We start from the raw sequence: 17,981 nt of genomic DNA, 5'->3' as shown, positions 1-17,981 counted from the left end.
GGCATCTGAAGAAGGCACCGGGCAGAATTTTTTTAACTTAAAAAAAAAAACATCCTACGGCTTCGCTAGCACATTGAACTAAGGACTGTATGGTTAACAGGAACAGTACATACAAACATCGTTTCCTAATTTCATCAACTCGTATAATATATATACATATATTCCACTCACCTTTCATCCCTTCTGCAGGTTCAAAATACTTCCTACCATTCCATTCATCAAACATCCATTCTTGCACAATTACCAATATAACAAATTATCAAGGGAACCATCAGAGCGCAAAAAGAATTACGAGAACTGCAAGGAATTCCATTGCAGAAGATTTTTAAAGTAAAGGTGGGTTCACACGATGCAAATAATTCCGCGCAATTGTTGTCTCTCAGCTGTTGTCCCTGTATTGTCCCCGTGTGAACAGTTGAGATAACGTCGATGGGACAATGGCAAATGGTTGTCCCGACCCCGACGGGACAACTATTTGCCATTGGCCCGTTGCAGTCATGTGATTTTCTTGAAGTAGGCATGACCTTCTATTGCGCGCAGTAGTTGGCCTCGTGTGAACCCCCCCCCCCTTTAGAATTCAGACGATATTTTTAAAGCGCATACCGGCAGTTAAAAATAGCAAAAGAATAAATATTTTCTGTTCGTATTTACATTAAAAATAAAATTGCAGTGTCTTATTAGCAGTAAAAAAACTTTAAATTATTATAAATACAGAACTAAATTAAAATCTTCAATAGATATTTTTTATTATTTTTAATTCAACATTTTTCATAAAATAGTTGTAGTTCATGTACAACTCAACCTTTGCAAAAAACAGCATTAGGTTTGTCAGAAGATCATTTCGTTGGATTGCCATATTGGCGACAAACTCGGGGGCGGGGCACGCTAAATTGTACTTCAACCGAAAATAGGATGACTTCCTAACCTCGGAAATCCGGGTTAAACACTTAATATATTTTACACAAACATTTTGAAAGGATTACTCGCAAGACAGATTCCTCTATTAACTTTTGAATTCCAATGCAGCTACTTTCTAAAATATATTATATATATAATTAGTCAAAGTTTCGGCGTTATTTTCTAAAGAATTTAACCGCCAAATCAGCCTTACAACAACACTTTATAATTGTAGAGACTTCTCTTTAGGATAAATTTCAAAATTAACCCTTTGCAGTCCAATGGCGCCATTATGGCATCAAATTACAGGCTCAAAATGTATTTAATTTTTTTTTATCCAAATATTTTAGATATACATTCATTGAATTTTAACTTCTTAACTTAGCTGCTGAAAAAGAAATTGCGCTGTTCTTTATGGAATTTATTCGGTGAATAGGATTTACAATAAGCATCATTAATATTTGGACGACAGAAGTTTAATTATGAAAATTTCTCAGAATTTAACACGGAAAACTCGAGTATAAACTATTTGTTTTTATGAAACCGTTGAAATGTTTGCGTATAAAAGAAATACAAACTTGCTCACTTTACAAAAAATGGACACAACTTGTTATGAGAAAGCAATGAGACGATTCAAAATGCAAGAGAATGAAAGACAATACTATTTGAAATGCAGGAATTGATTTATAAATAAGAATGCAATATTAAAATATGCAACTAAATTTCAAAAATAACAACTAAAAGAATCACTTGAACAAAAACTTTGAAATTATTAACATGTTGCTCATGCTTAAAAAAATTATTCTTGGAGATGCATTAAAAAACTATAACTTTCTTGCTTTAAATAAATAATAATAAATATTCGATATTGCTGCTTCCATGAAAATGAAATTGTAGGACAGGCCACACATTATTCACCTTCAGTCCATTTTCTAACAGCTCTTCGGCCTTCAGCAATGCAATACTTACCAAGTTCCCCTGGTATAACACTAGGAAGAGCAGTTTCGATGTCTTTAACAGTCATACGGAGAGTAGAAACGGTACTTTTCCCTAAGGGAAAAATTGCAGATGCCCTAGCTAGTTGTTCGAAAACATGATTCAGAAAAATATTCATATCATCTATGGCTTCCTTAGAAATTTGAAGATCAGGAGACAAATCTTTTAAGATTTGTTTGATGGCAGTAGAAAAATTCTCTTGTTCCTTTTGTCCCATTTTTGAAGCACGATCGGTAACTTCACCCATTTCCATTAGACGTATTCTTTTGCTGGGTTTGTTTTCAGTAACTGTTGATTCTTCTTTGTTTGAGGATGCAGACTGTCCTTTTACTGCAGACTTTTTACTGTAAGCTGGCCTTCTTCTTTTCTTCGTGGGCGACGGCTGTTCCTTTTTTGAGGATGTCGATTGTCCTTTTACCACAGATTTAATCCTACGAATTAGTCTTTCACTTCTTCTACACTTACTTGTAGATGCTAAGCTTTGGGTAGCGGTAGATTTTGGTGGCATTTTTTTTCAAGCAGAAAAACGAATGAATTATTTTTGAATTTTTGTAAATATAAATCCTGTTAACACAAGACGCTTCGATCAAAATAACATTTGATGATATTTTGGATTTGTAAATTTTGAATAACGAAAGTAGAGTTCCAAAGTCAATTCTAGAGTTCAACACGATCTTCAACCATTACGAAGACCTTCTCGATTATACTAGTTTAAATCCAAGGAGGTATATTTTATCTGGTCACATTTAAGTCACTCTAGAGCAAAATAAACAGTTCTTGGAATTATTCGGAAAGGAAACAAAAGGACCCAAGAATATTAAATGTCACTAACAAATATCATGTTTTAGGAGATTTACTAATCCAACTTCTTTTTTCGCATTTGTTTAATCCTTTACATATTAGCCAGGTTAAACTTCAAATTAGTATTGGGATTTTACATTGGTCTACGTATGCAAAGATGCAGCGATTTCAAAATAGAGGCTAGCAAATATGAAAAATCTAATTTCATCATTAATTTTTTAAAATTTTTAATTAGATTTTTCAAACTTGACAAACTATATTTTAAATGAATATTTTAAAACCTTTTGAAAAGCAATTGATAGCTATACGTCAAAAATATTTCTGGTGGAAAACAAATAAAACTGATCTTAAACATTTGAACCAGGACATTTATAGAGGCTTCTTCGTTCAGTAGATACAGTGCATCAAATCATTCCAATGAAAATTTCATTTGTTAAATGGGGGCTTTCATTGAAATCATTAATGAAAGCAGCAGAAAGTTAAGCGGATCCATCGGACTCAAGTTACTGATAAATCCATCATTAAACTACTGCAACGTCATCTCGAGAGGAGCACGTGACTTTTCACTGCATCCAGCAACTATGCCAAATTAAAATTCCGTTTTCAAGTCATACAAGTGCTATTGGGTGAAGACTTTTAGTTTCAACGGTAGTCAGAAGATGAGAGTGACACCTGAACAAGCACCTCACTCTCCAAAATCCCATACCATACAAACAAGAGGACATCTGTCCTACAGCCTCATATTTATCGTTAGCTAGTCTCATATATTCGACAGATATTTTGCAGAATCAGATTCCAACTAGCAATATTTCGATCTATTTGTATTCCAAACCACAAAGAGCTCAAATGTTGATCAAGCTAAAATAAGCAGTCTGAAGAAGGGATCCAGTTCCCAAATCTCTCTTTTGAGGGTAATAAATAAAAGTTATTGTTTCTTATTTTTCAACGATGCTCTTATAAAGTATTCTTTACAACAGTGGTTTACTTAGTGGTTTCATTTCCTTTTGTATAGCTAACAATGAACATGTCTGTATGATACCACACGTTGGTATAAGAAACCAAATTTAAGTTTTTTGGCTCATACTCCTTTTTGCATACTGATAATTTAATACAACACATACCTCTGAAAGTAATAAAAATACAGTTTTGAAAGTAATTACTTCAAAAGATATTAAGTATGAGAAAGATAAATAAGTATGAGAAAGAATTATGAAGAATTCTGAAATAAAAATCGTTATTCAACTGAACGGAAAATAACTACACAAGTATTTGTATAGGGTAAAAATTGCACAAACATTTGGTCGAGAACAAAAACACTCAAGATGAATGTTATTTCAGATCATGACGATAAAAATCAAGATTTAAGTTAAGCACGGTAGAATTCCAACTATCCGAACTCCTCTTATCTGGATAGCTTTAAGGGAAAAGAAAAGAAATTCAAAAACAAAATCTTATTGAGTAAAATCAAGTAAAAACAACAAAACATCTGACTTTGACTGATACATTCAAAAACTCATATTTTTATACAATATGCAAATATACAAAAAGTAAACAATATTGTTTTTACAATAGTTATATTAATAAGTTAAGAGCAAATTTCTTTTTTTCTTCTGAAAAATAATTTTTTCCCGTCAGCTATCTAATTATACGAATATTCGATTACCCAAATCAGGTCTGGTTCCAGTTAAAGCGGATAATCGGATTTCTGCCGTATTCTAAGTAGATACAGATGTAGAAGAAATTAGAATAATATAGGGTGTACATTTTATTTATATGGGTATTAAATACAATGTGTGAAGCCTGAAATATACTTCAGATTTTAGATGATTTGCTTAACTCAAAAAAATATTTATTTCAGAAATTCCGTAAAGAGAATTGTGTTTAATCCTGCATGCCTCGATACAAAGAATGAAAAAAAAAAAAAGTCTTGATACAATGAAACTTTTCAAGGTTAGTTAAAAAAAAAATCATGAATTAAAGGTCATAGATCTCTTCAGACCCGTAAAGGTAAGTCCGAAGGGAACAAATCACAAACACCGCATTAAAGCTAGCGAAGATATAACTAGATATTAAAGTGCTCTATATTTAATTATAATTTTGCTATCTTAGCTGTATAGTAAAGATCATTATTACTTATTACCTCATTACATTATTAATTTTTCTTTTTAATTTTATTTTATATCACTGTATTAATTTTTGCAAAAAATGTAACATAGCTTATAGTGAAATGCGTTGGTTCAAACAAGAATAAATAAATCTATAAAAAAGATATGAACTAGAGAATGGAAAGTCTTTGAAAGATACGGCGTTGAATAACAAATGTTGAATGAAAAATAATCATAGTATACTATTCCACCCCCAAAAATACCGAAAAAATGAAGCATCTTACTAAAGGTATTGCAGTTTTTAAATAGAATTCCATAAAAATCGAATTCAAAACATTATTTTAAAAGTGCAAAGAAATTGTTCAATAATTTCAATAAAATCTCATTTGAATGGCTTTAATAGTTAAAAAAAAGTACATAATTATCATTATTTTGTGAACCACTTAAAGAAAAGTAATGAGCACCATTAAAATAGGAATTTTTAATGAAATACCCCTTTAGTGACCTAGCATAGACAACTCAAATGTGGTGCATATCTGGACTAGTACACAACAATAGAATGCATACTTTCATAATGTTTCCCAAATGTTTTAAGTAAACATAAAAAGAATATTAAAATTGAAATTCAAAGAATAGAAGTTCATCACAGCAGAATTTAAATATTTCGTGTAATAATGTCTTAATACAAATATTAAAAATATAAATAAAATGTTACATAAAAATAAAAACTGAGCTAAATTGTTTGGTTGTCCTTTTTTTTTCAACACTCAAGAAAATTTACATTGGATAATATAAAATCACTGCACAATTTTCCTAAAAAAATCAAAATCCAGATACATTTAATCAACAAAAATTCACTTACATTGTATTGAATTACAGAAAAGTTGCTTTAAACTAAGCATTGCGAAACAATATTTAGTTTGAGAATAATTGATTTATATTTATTGTTTTATTGATGTTTTTAAATCGATTTTTAACACAAAATTTCTTAAATCTCGATTCCACTCATGTAATTCTTTTGTGATTTAGACGTTTAATGAGAACGGATATTTAAAAATATATCTTCTAAAAATATCTATGCATGATCTAAAAGTTATTTTCAAATATCAACCAACTTTAACTTGTGAAGATTCTTGGTATTTAAGCCAATGAGAGATCTATGATAATGTCAGTTTTGAAGCTTGACCCCGCTAGAAAACTTTAATGTTTTGTTATAACCTGCCTTGAATTTAAAATAATATCTACGATAGATAAGAATTATTACCATTGCAATTAAAAACAATTTTAAATCCAATAGAATTAATTAGAGTACTATCTACTACCTTTGAGTATTTAATATCAAAAGTTAAAATATTTCGCTTTTAATTTTCGACTCGATGCATTAAATAAATCTGGCCAGTCCTGACTAAAGACCTCAATAATATCCGAACATTCCTAAGAAAGGAAAGCACCTGCATATCCATATTTCTATTGAGTACAATTTAATGTAGTTAATTTAACTAAATCAGTAAGCAACATTTAAATTAATTCCTGAATTATTAATTCAAAAAAAATTCTTCTGGCTCTCTTTAGATGGCCTAATTTTCAAGCCAATCATGAATCCGAAAATTCCATAGTTTCAATAGTTTCACTTCTCATTCGCTACCGCAGGTTCAGGCTGTTTCGGAATTTTATCACTTTGTAAAACTACAATAGGATACAATAAAATACTAAATCCCCATTATCTTTGTTTTAAACAAGAAAATTTATGAAAATGCAGGAGTTTAAACGTAAGATAATTTTACTTATGCAACATTTGGATAAAAACAAAACAAAAAATCATCTTAATTACATAACATAACGCCATCCTGTGCCCCCGGTGCCTATAACACTAAGTTATCTAACCAGTTGGATGAGCACAAGATGGAAGGGGAAAAAAGAAAGAAAATTGTTGGTAGAAAGAGATGACAGACCATCCAGGGCTCTCCAGAGAGAATCTCATCGGTGTCATGTCCAACATGACTGTATTGAACATGACACCGATGGGATTCTCTCTGGAGAGCCCTGGATGGTCTGTCATCTCTTTCTACCAACAATTTTCTTTCTTTCGAAATATTAAAAGTACCTTCCGAAGCAAGGGGTCAATTTATATTCACATGATACATGTTAAATGCATTTAGTTAGTTCAGTTTTGAAATCTATTGCCCTGCGCATTATTGCGCAATTTATAGAAATAGAATAAAATTTTACATTTCACAGTACAGTGTAAAACAACGTGAAGTTAAATCTTAAATGATATTCACAATATGTTTGGCACGTTGTTATAACATCATAGAAATTGATTCTTATGCGTCCCAGGTCATGATTCCTTTCGCATGATATTCAAAATTAAGCAACCCTTGCCAAACCAGATATCTATGCTAGAAACTTTCGGATATCAAAAATCTCCTACATTTGCATAACACACAGTATTAATAAATCATTTATTTCCAATTAAATTATTAAATATCTACTCAAATAGAAGTTGCTGTTCTAAAATGGAAATAAATAGCATAACAGAAAACAGCATTTCAATAGAATTTGCTTTAATGAAGTGCCAAAATGTAACACGTTTTCACAAAGTAAATCTGCCTGAAAAAGTTACAATTATGGTTTTCAAATACCAGTAATGCGCTCTCACACAAACAAATCATTACAGGCTGCTCAGCAACAATATTGCATATACCTCCCACTTTCATTCAGTAGGTTTCCTGCAGAAGAAAGACAAAAACCAAACGTGTTTTCTTTTCATCAGCGAAATAAATTACAGTAAACATCGAAAATATTATCAGAATGGTGCAGGATATTACGATGGCAACCCTAAAAAAATATAACAGTCACGCGAAGCTTCATTTCTTAGGGACCTTCACAGCAGATTTCACTTCATTTTGCAGTTGTTGTTAGGGTGGTACGAGTTACCATATAATATGTATCTGCTGTATAAAACAGATGTGGAAACCTAGAGCAAGAGCGACAAAAACACTTACTATTTAAATGGACAAACACGCGAATCTCAAGGCCACTTATATTGACCATGAGATTTTCTACTGCTTTTTTTTTGCACAGAATAAAAATAGGTGTTGGGTTTTTATTAGCTTGAATACAAGTCAAAATTTTGTAATTTTATTGCTATTCAAATATATTTTTCATACAAAGTAGCTTTATTTTTATCTTAAATCGTTGATTTCTTTAAGTATTGATTAAGTTGGTAGAAAAAGGAAGACTTCATGGAGAATTAATGGTCAAAGATGAGTCATAGAAAAAAATCTCTATTTATTTTAGAATGAGAGTCGTTTTCAAGAAAATAACAGAAGTTCGTTGAAAGTATAATTATGAGCTAAAAGATACTTTGGACTATTCATATTGCACAGAAAAGGAAATCAATTTACTTAACATGTTCACAAACAGTAGAAATAAAAGACAAAACTAAATGAAATTATTCGATGAATTTATTGGCTATTACTTTGAAGTTCAAAAAATAAAGGTTATACATAATTGAATTTAGGATAAATAATTTATAAATTTGAATAATAATAGCATTCATGTTACTTTACGTCACAATGATTATGAATGCTATAACATTCATGTCTCCTAATATTTTAAGATTAATTAAAAGGGAAAGCCAAAACAGTAAAATTAAAGAAAAAAATATTTAAGTGAAATCCATCTAGAATATGACACAAAATTTATTTTTACTACTGAAAAAAGTCTTGCTTTATGTTCAATTATTGAAAAGTTTTGCTTTAAACTGTATGTATTGCATTGTAAATACTGGTGATCTGATATAAATCTAAACATTTTTAAAAATGAATTCCCTCAAATATGGCAACGAATTACTATACTAAAGCGTAAAGCAGCTTTGAATTACATTGTAATTAATGATTGATTAAATCTTCTTAAAATGGAAGAACTAATATAAAATAAGTTAAGCAAAAAAGCTAATGTTCGAAAACAATGCAACTTTAAACACTTTTATTTAGCTCGAATTGATTTAGGTTTGTAAAGCTAGGATTTTTGATATATTTTTCATTCACTTCCTGTAATACTAAAGCTTTGAAAATTTTCATATTTGTGTTTTTTCGATAACAATATATTATTTTAATATTTCCAAAATTTAATTATCAATTAATCAATTAATTTAATTATATTTTCATTGAGTGTCGTGTCATCGTATGAGTGTCGTGACGTGGTAGTGAACTTCAGAAAAATTTATTTCAATAGATTAAAATAAGGAAAAACTAAATAATCAAAAATTAATTACCAAAAGTAGAAGATAATTTAATTAAAAATTTCACATTATTGTACACAAATAAAAGGGTATTTTAGCAACTATTCTTATTAAATTTATTTCGTATAAAATTTGATTTCAAAACAGTCCGTTCAAGTTACTAAAGCAGAGGAAATTTGCTTACGATACATATATAGTATTTAACGCGTATATTTTGAAACACCAGTAGAAAAGGGAGAAACGATGCAAAATACCTAATAAAAATAAAAGAAAAATCTTAAACTAAATATAATTTTCTACATTAGCTTTTTTGTTTATCAGTGTGGATATTTCTAAAGAAATAACGAGACAAAATTCTATGACAAAAATTCATTTTCATTTAATTCATTGCATTATGGTGAACTTACTCTGATTTATTGCTTAAGATTAATTTTTTGACATACGCCAAGCGAAATTCTTTCGTAAAAAAATACTATTCATTTAATGATCATTCGAACATTCGAAGGTGGTTGTTGTTGGGTTTATTGGCGCAAGAGCCATTCTTAGCCATACTGTGCCAAGCGTATGGTTTAATTTCATCCTATAATCCTTATAAAATACGTAATTGAAATTAAAAAAATCATACGATTCTGCGAACATTCGAAGGAAATCGAAACAAAGTTTTTATATACGACTGATGCTTTTAAGACCCTTTTAGATAGAATCGTGTATGTACCTATTTTTTTAAAACTAGTTCTAACCTAAAATGAAAATTTTCTGTTTATTTCATCTGGTCTATATTCAAAATATTTTCAACATAATTTCGCAAACTTCGAAATGGCTTGAAAGAGGAATCAAAATCTAAATGCATTTTAATAATAATTTGTTTATGAAAACACTTGAAGGTATGGAAATAATTGAGAATCAGATATAAAAATTGCTTTAATATTTTATTTAGTCGAGAAAGAAACATTAAAAATATTAATGATGTAGCCTTCTCCACACAGTTTAAAAGCATTTCCTATGAATTTATTTTAATTAAAATATTCCACAATTTTCAAAACAATCCAGAAGCAAATTAAAATTTGCTGCTTCGGTCCGACTTGAACTTATCGTTTGCCGGAAGTTCAGGTTCGACTTTCTCTGAATTCAATTCAATTCAAATAAACAGATCGCACGATAGATCAGCTAAAGGACAAATGGATCATAAAATTTTTACGAAGAAAACTTTAGTAAATAACTATTCAGTGACCTTTAAAATTTTAATACTGTTGAAAATAATAATAAAAAAACATTTTAGAAAAATAAGCAGATGGGAAAATGGTAGTAAATCTATGCTTGGAAGAGCAAACACTAGCTTTTCCAATTCATCTTAAGTCCAATCCGCGCGTCTAAAAATAAATAAATCGAAAACGGAAAACGATTTTTCGTAACTCTCACTTTTTTTTTTCTATGTAAAAATTACACGCAATAGTTGTGGTCACAGTTGTTGGTTGTTCATGAAAGCTATTCGCACAATTCCTGAAAATCATGGAACCACATGTTTACATGTAAAATCTAATATTATGGTAATATAGTCGAAAGAACAGTGCGCAATTACTCACGTGATAAAATATAGCGCGAGTCACGGAAAGAGAAATCTAGCTGGTTCATTTGAAAAAAAAAGAAGAATAATTTAATGTGTTGTTTTACCTAAGTTTGTGCTATGCGATTACAATTTTACGCTCTCTACACGTTTACACCTTCCTTTACGAACATTGTCTTTTATCGCCAAAATTATTTATTATTCACAGCAAAAACTAAAACCCTCTCATTTTTTTCACACATTCTGTTGAATGTTTCTGTCACTAGATGAATTTTACGATTCACAAAAAGATTCGATAAAATTTAGAGAAATATTTTATTTTGAAATATAAGCAAGGAAGAGTGGAATCGATTTACAAAATGAATTTAAAATTTATGACTAATTTCAAAAATAAATGCATTTATGTCAAGTTTGTATGTAACTTAAGCTCACAAATTAATTTAAAAGTCGACACCATGTATTAAATTACATAAAACGCAATTTATTCTCTTAAATAAAAAAATAATTTTCGTAATGAATACAGTTAACACATATTAATAACTTTTTAAAAGAGATACTAATTTTAAATAGAGATACTAATATATGTACTTTAAGATGAAGGAAATTTTAAAAATCTAATATACATACTTAATATTTCGTTTGCAGAACCAAATTAAGTTTAAAGCAACAGTTTGAAAAAAAAACGATCTATACAGGCAGACAATTTCTCTCTTAATATTGCAATAAAAATACAATTTATCAATATTAATAAAAATTGTACATGCATTAATAACCCCCAATATTCATAGAAAAAGTAATTTTCTTTTTAAGATGTTTATCTTTCTTTTGTTACCCTTTCTCTCTCGCACACACATGCAATAGTTAAAAATAGTATTAGATCTTTGCATTAAAATATTTTAGACTGACTTTTCAATAATTGCTTGAGGAATTCATTACGTTAATACGCTTCAAAATACAAAGAATAATTTTTATCCCATTATATGAGCATTTTCTTTGCTCTATAAATTAACCTTCACTTACGTTTATGCAATTTAAGCAGACCATAAAATGTTTCGTGCGTTATTTCATTTTGGTTGTCCAAATTGTTCTTCGAATTTAATAATGTAATGATAATTTGTAATTTATTTCATCGGTTGTTTGCTTTTCACTTTTGGGTGTCAAGAGAAAATCAGATATGAAACACACTTAGCTTAATCACATTTCTTCATTTATTGCAAATTATTGTAAAATTCGAATAAGAATAAAATGTTCATTCCACCTAAAGATATGTCGTTTCTTCAGACATATTTGCATATAAATAAATAAAAATATTAATGACATAAAAAAGAAACAAAAACCTCTAAGAAACAGATCAATCTTTTGTTATTTCTATTTAAGTTAATATAAATAACTGAAAATAACATGTAGGTAGGTTAAACCAACATTCTTTAAGCGTATCGCAATAGTAACACGTAGAGAAAAAAAAAGAAAATCGTAAAGTTTATTATAATTTTTTACCAATTCACTATATTTAAAAATATATACTACAGAAATATTCATTTTGCACTACCTATTTACTAACCATTAATTTTGCCTTATTTATATGAAGACTTGTTTAAAATTTGAAAAATAATCCAGGAAATTAGTGATGTTCAACAAACTTTAAACAGGCTAATTTGAAATTAACAAACTTCAAATATTTAATTTAGTATTTCCAAATTGAATATTTGTATAGCAGGAGTTTATCACATCTTCTATTTTACATTCATTCAAATAAAAATTGTTCTCATTCTACGCTCATTCCGTATAAGAATTATTTTAACAGAAGAATTATACAAGCTGTCTCTTTTTTAAATATATTTAAAAAAAGAGAGATAAAGATAAAGAAAAGGATGAAAAATAAAGATAAAAACTCTCATAGCTTAATAATATTAATATCATTAGAATATCTATAAATTCTTTATCCAAAATCCAATGGTGCGAATCAGGTCAATCAAACAATACATTTTATAGGAATAGCTTATAGAATTATATCTAAGAAAAAAATTTTGTAATCAAATTTTTAAGAGCTGAAATCCGAAGTCTTAAATAAGGAAATAGATAACACTTTCTTAATTTACGAGAATAATCAGGAAAGCAAAGAAAATTTGATTCTTTTCTTTCATTCAGATTTTTATTTTGACTCCAAAAGCACTGAAATCTGAAGGAATTAAGCCGATTAAGTAGAAATTAATTCTAGAATGTCCATACATGAGGAATAGTTTTTTTTTTATTTCTGTAATTTCATGGCAAAATTCCGATAAAGAAAATATATTTAAAAAATACTGACGGATAAATTTTCCAGTACCAACACTGTACATTAAGAACATTAAAATATATAAAGTGCTAAAAACTGAAACCATTTTAATGAAAAAATGAATCACTCTAAAACATTTTCTTATTTATAGATATCGTGTGCCTCTAACTAAAAAGTTTCAATCAAGTGGTGCAATAAATTATTGAAATATTCTTACCACGAAATTGATGCTATTACACCATTATTATAAAAGTTTCGCTTTTATAATATTTTTCAGAGTTTTTATTTTGTTCCGGAGAAATTCAAAAGTTTTCACATTTTCTCTTTGATCTATTCCTTTCCAGATATATTTCCCATTGCTCAATCAACTGTCAACTGTCTTCTAGTTTCGCGCCACAGCGACTCGGAAGACTTTCACGATTTCAGAGGCTATCGTTTGGCGTTTATCGCTTTTTTCGTGATTCATAATCGAATCCATTTCGCCAAGGATGTCGCCAAATGACGCGTTCAGCTAATTAAGCTTGTTTTTATAAATTTTTTTTATCGAACTTAGTAATAATACTGTCTTTAAGGAGCCTGCTATTTCATAAAGGGTTAAAATATTATCGGAAATGCTTTCTTAACATAAACAAAATCTTTTTCACTTTTTCTATTTCTATCACAATTTTCACAGGTACTTTTAAAAAAATGTTTTTTAGCAGATTCGTGAATGAAAAGAACGTAGTGCTATGATCATGTAAGAAAATTATTCAAGACTGAAATGTGGTAGGATCCAACATGAAATGAATTATTCGATTTGAAACGATTCTTATTGTTTTGGATAATATGAATTACCGAACTTTTTATTACTGTTATTTTCAGCTATTCGCATTCAAAGTATTCAATAATTCACTTTCTTATTTTAATAATTAAATCGATATTTCTCTTAAAATTTGAGACAAATGCGTAGTAATAAATTTGCTAAATTTTATTTTAGAAATTATCACAGATAAAAATGAATTTATTTCTATTTAAAATTATTAATTCTTTTTATTATTAATTTTAAAAAATAATAATATTTAGATGGATAATATAAATAAAAATTACAGAACAAATCATTGAAGGAAGTTCATCAATGAAAATTATGGAACTTATCTGAATCTTCCAAAAAGAGAAATTGTTTTCACTGGTTTTCATAGTTCAAACCTCGCATTATAATACTCGGAAGATACTCTGAATTTTTTTTTAATTTTAAAAATAATTGTCAGCAACTTCCTAAAATCCTCTTCATATTTATTTCCCTTTCACTCGAATGCCTTATTTATACTTTATGCTGTTGCTTTCGATGAGTATTCTTAGATATTTGCCACGGCATGATAGCCTGTTGGTCGATCTTTACCTTTGGAAGCGAAGTATTATTTGGAGATCCAACTCATAACGCCATTTATTTTGTATTTGTGGAATGTTCAACAGAAGGTTATAGGCTCAGATGTTGTTCTTGTCATCTCACAAAAAGTTCAAAATATTATCAAATTTACTTCTAATAACGTTTATATTTTTATAAAAAGGCCACCTGGCAAATGAATTCTAAGTTTGTGCCATTGAACGCTATGAGTATGTGTGCAATAGATTTTAAATCCTTCAGATTCATAAATATTTGACACTAGAGTAGAGGGCAGCAGTACTTCATTTAACAACAAAATGGAGTCGTTTGATGTTTCACGTCACACACGTCAAGTACTAATGCCAATTAAGGCTTGAAATCCATTGCATACATTGAAAAAGAAAAGAGGACGTGAAATCGCAGCATAGCATAAGGCTACATATAATTTTATAAAAGATGGGAGGTTAGATTTGACATTAAATATATGTTGTTGTTGTTTCTTATGGCACTTAAACAAGCCCGCTGTTACACATTAAATATATTAAATTATTACTTACTAAAATACCATCGAACCTCTATATGTCGAATAGTCTTGGGAAATAAATCAATATACAATAGAACTGATTTATAAAGATATTGTAGGACTCTAGAAAAAATATTTTTACACATATTTTAGAGTGCTGATGGATTCATCTTACAAGTAACTGACGATAAAAAAAAACTATACAATTGTGAATTTCATATTATTTAAACTCGTATTTTAAAATAAAGAATTTTAAAGTGAAAATTTTAGCTAAAACTTTTATCAACATAAAAGTATGCATAAAAGAATATCGAAATGTTTGGAGTTTTCTGGCGTAAGAGTCATGGTATTGATTAAACTGCCCCAATGCGTAGAAGAGAAACAAAAAGATGAAACCTATCCATCCAAGAAGGTTAGCCTTGAAATTGTTGTTTCTTATCAAAGATGCGAATCTTCTTGTTTTTTTTCAGAAATCATTGATTCACTAATGAGCTTTGCGCTCTCACCTGAAGAATAATGACAGCGTAACCCTGGTAACATCTTCATTTACGTCACCTTTAATTTGTTTTCGTGTGCCATATATTACTATTTATTCTATGACATCTTCAATATATTTTCTTTTTTTTCTTCAAAGAAAAATGGCCATTTTCGATTGAAAAATTACCATACATATTAGCAACACTGGCTTTAGTCCTTGATCAGTTTCGAATTATTTTCAAATGCCAATGTTTCATGGCGCACTAACATAGATTCAAGACTTTAACACATCAAAAAAGAAGTTAAAAGGGAAAAAAATGGCTAGACCGAAGTGTTAACTGTGAATGAATAAACAGTTTCGACAGCACCTACCCTGAGACAGAGGCAGCAAATATTTGTCAAAATACCAATCACCAATTATAACCTATTTCACACCAGATAGTGTCTCTTGCATGGAATCAAAATTTGATTATCAGCAATCGGTAAATTAATAAGGAAAACAAAGATATTACAATAGTGTTAATGATACACTATTGCATAAAATTTCACCATTATAATATATCAGGAAAAAAACTGAGAATTCTATTACAGTACTTGAAGTTTAAAAAATTAAAATTTACAAGGCTGGTCGAAGTTAAGGCAATAAAAAGCTGTAATTAATGGTGTTGAATCTAATAGGTAGTTCGTCTATTAAAAAATAAATATGTGAATTATTTTGGCGTCGTAAGACCACGGTTACAAGAACTATCTGCTATGAAGGACAGGAGCATAAAAAAAGAGAAAGAGGTAAAAAGAGATAGATTACTCAATTTTATGCACTGAAAGGATATGGGAACAATTTGCTTCAAAGTTTGCTAGGCAATAAAGGAAATGATCAGATATCCTGTATTAGGAGGGACAGTTCCATTTTTCATTAAGGCCGCGGTGGCCTGGTGGTAAGGTCTCGGCTTGTAAGCCGTAGGGTTTCAGGTTCGTGACCCGATTCCACCGAAGAACTGTCGTGTAACGGGTCTGTTGTACGTTAAGTCCGTCATGCCAAACGTCCTCCCGCTGGTGTGGTGTGGTGTGGAGAGGGGGGTGCCAGCTCAGGTGCCGTCCTCATCATCTGACCGCGGTTCAAAATTACGAGGTCCGTCTCAAAATAGCCCTAGTGTTGCTTTACAAATGGGACGTTAATATAACTAAACTAAAAAAAACTAAATCCACTTTTCATTCCTTTGTCTTAATTTCAGAAACTACTCTTGATTTGTCTCAAATTTCTTTTAGATATGCTAAACTGTCCCCGTTTTAACTGATCAGTATAAATAAAAATGATAAAAAAATCAACCTATATTGAATCTGTAACCCTCCAATCGGCCGAACTTCCTATTTTCATTGTCATGTACGGCTCATCTCCAAACCGAATAACAAAAGTTTATTACAATATTTACATAAAAATATCAATATCTTTATCCACTTTAAAAATATTATTTCTTGTTGCTGAAAGACATTCTTGCATGCTCGTTATATATATTTTATCAGTAAACTTCCCTTCGAATGTATATAGGCTCTGAATACGATCTCGCGATCTATTTTTGTGTCTTTCGCGTTGCATTTTTTATATAATGCTCCTCCTACCCCAGCTACTGATACCGATTGAAGTTCAGAAAATTTGATTCATTATAGGTGGCATTTGGTTAACTTAAAAAAAAAAAAAATACTATCCCCACCCTGCCGTATATTCGGTGGTAAACTAAAGACATGCATCGTTGTGCTAGCATCCTGGCAGAAGCAATGATTGAGATTTAATGTCCCTCTTCGGCTACGTTACAGCCCCACCCATAGGAGGTATGTTCTGTCATCGGTATATAAGAAGCCAATTCCACACCATTAGTTCATCCATCAGGGAAGAGAGAATCATCCACCATATTAGAACCTTTCCGTCCCCATTTTTGTGCCGCCCCGCGGTTAGTGTAAAGCCTTTGGTTAATTTTAAGTGCTATGTTCATGAAGACAAAATAAATTGGAATACAATTTTAATACTAATAATTTATTCCTAGTGTAGGATTTTCTCAGAAATTTTTTACATCATATATATACTTTGCTTTATTCTGTTATTTTTCATAAAAACGTGGGGAGATTTTACATATCAAATGAAAATCATTGTGGCGAAATATATTACTTTGTCCTTGTTTAAATGGATATTGTATTTTCATGAACTTTTGTGTAAAATTTAATAACACTGAACACTTTTTTGGTATAATTCATGTTAGAAAGTGGGTAATGTTATTTTGGATTTTGTGCGTTAACAAACCTAAACTTGCATCATTCGAAAGCTGATTTTAATTATACTATTTCTGAGTAACTCTCGCAATTCAGTTTATTGATTTGAAATTTCTTTTGCTGAAGTATAAGAGTCGTGCATTACGCAAATCAGTTGATAAAAAAATTTTAATTATAGGTTCAGCCATTTCGTACAAAAAATAAAATCTCGTATGATAATTTTCAACCAAATAAATATTGAAATATTTACAATCTGTAATAAAATAAATTAATCGCTTCTACCGATAAAAAAATCTTTACAGATATTTATATTTTTACTAACAGGAAACAGCTATCTATTGAATTAAATAAGCATAAACAGTAAAAAGAAAAAAATCAAATTAATCAGGTCGAACTTATTGCCATTTTTTATCTATAATTTTAAAACGTTACGACCTTAAAGATTGACAAATTGTAAAATGAAATGACCATA

The 17,981-nt window shown here is 29.7% G+C and overlaps 1 protein-coding gene across 1 annotated transcript; it reads right to left on the bottom strand.

Moving 5' to 3' along the window:
• Window positions 1–1,807: 1,807 nt before the first annotated feature.
• Window positions 1,808–2,401, bottom strand: LOC129959255 (uncharacterized). The gene has a single exon (XM_056072076.1). It carries the CDS (start codon window positions 2,399–2,401, stop codon window positions 1,808–1,810), a length of 594 nt encoding a protein of 197 aa, XP_055928051.1.
• Window positions 2,402–17,981: the final 15,580 nt, after the last annotated feature.

The sequence above is a fragment of the Argiope bruennichi genome, chromosome X1 (genome assembly GCF_947563725.1).
Source record: "Argiope bruennichi chromosome X1, qqArgBrue1.1, whole genome shotgun sequence".
Lineage (NCBI taxonomy): Eukaryota > Metazoa > Arthropoda > Arachnida > Araneae > Araneidae > Argiope > Argiope bruennichi.
This window is presented reverse-complemented; position numbering and strand designations above follow the sequence as displayed.

Coding starts and splice junctions, on each gene's coding strand:
- LOC129959255 (XM_056072076.1), bottom strand. CDS start 2,401: ATGCCACCAAAATCTACCGCTACCCAAAGCTTAGCATCTACAAGTAAG.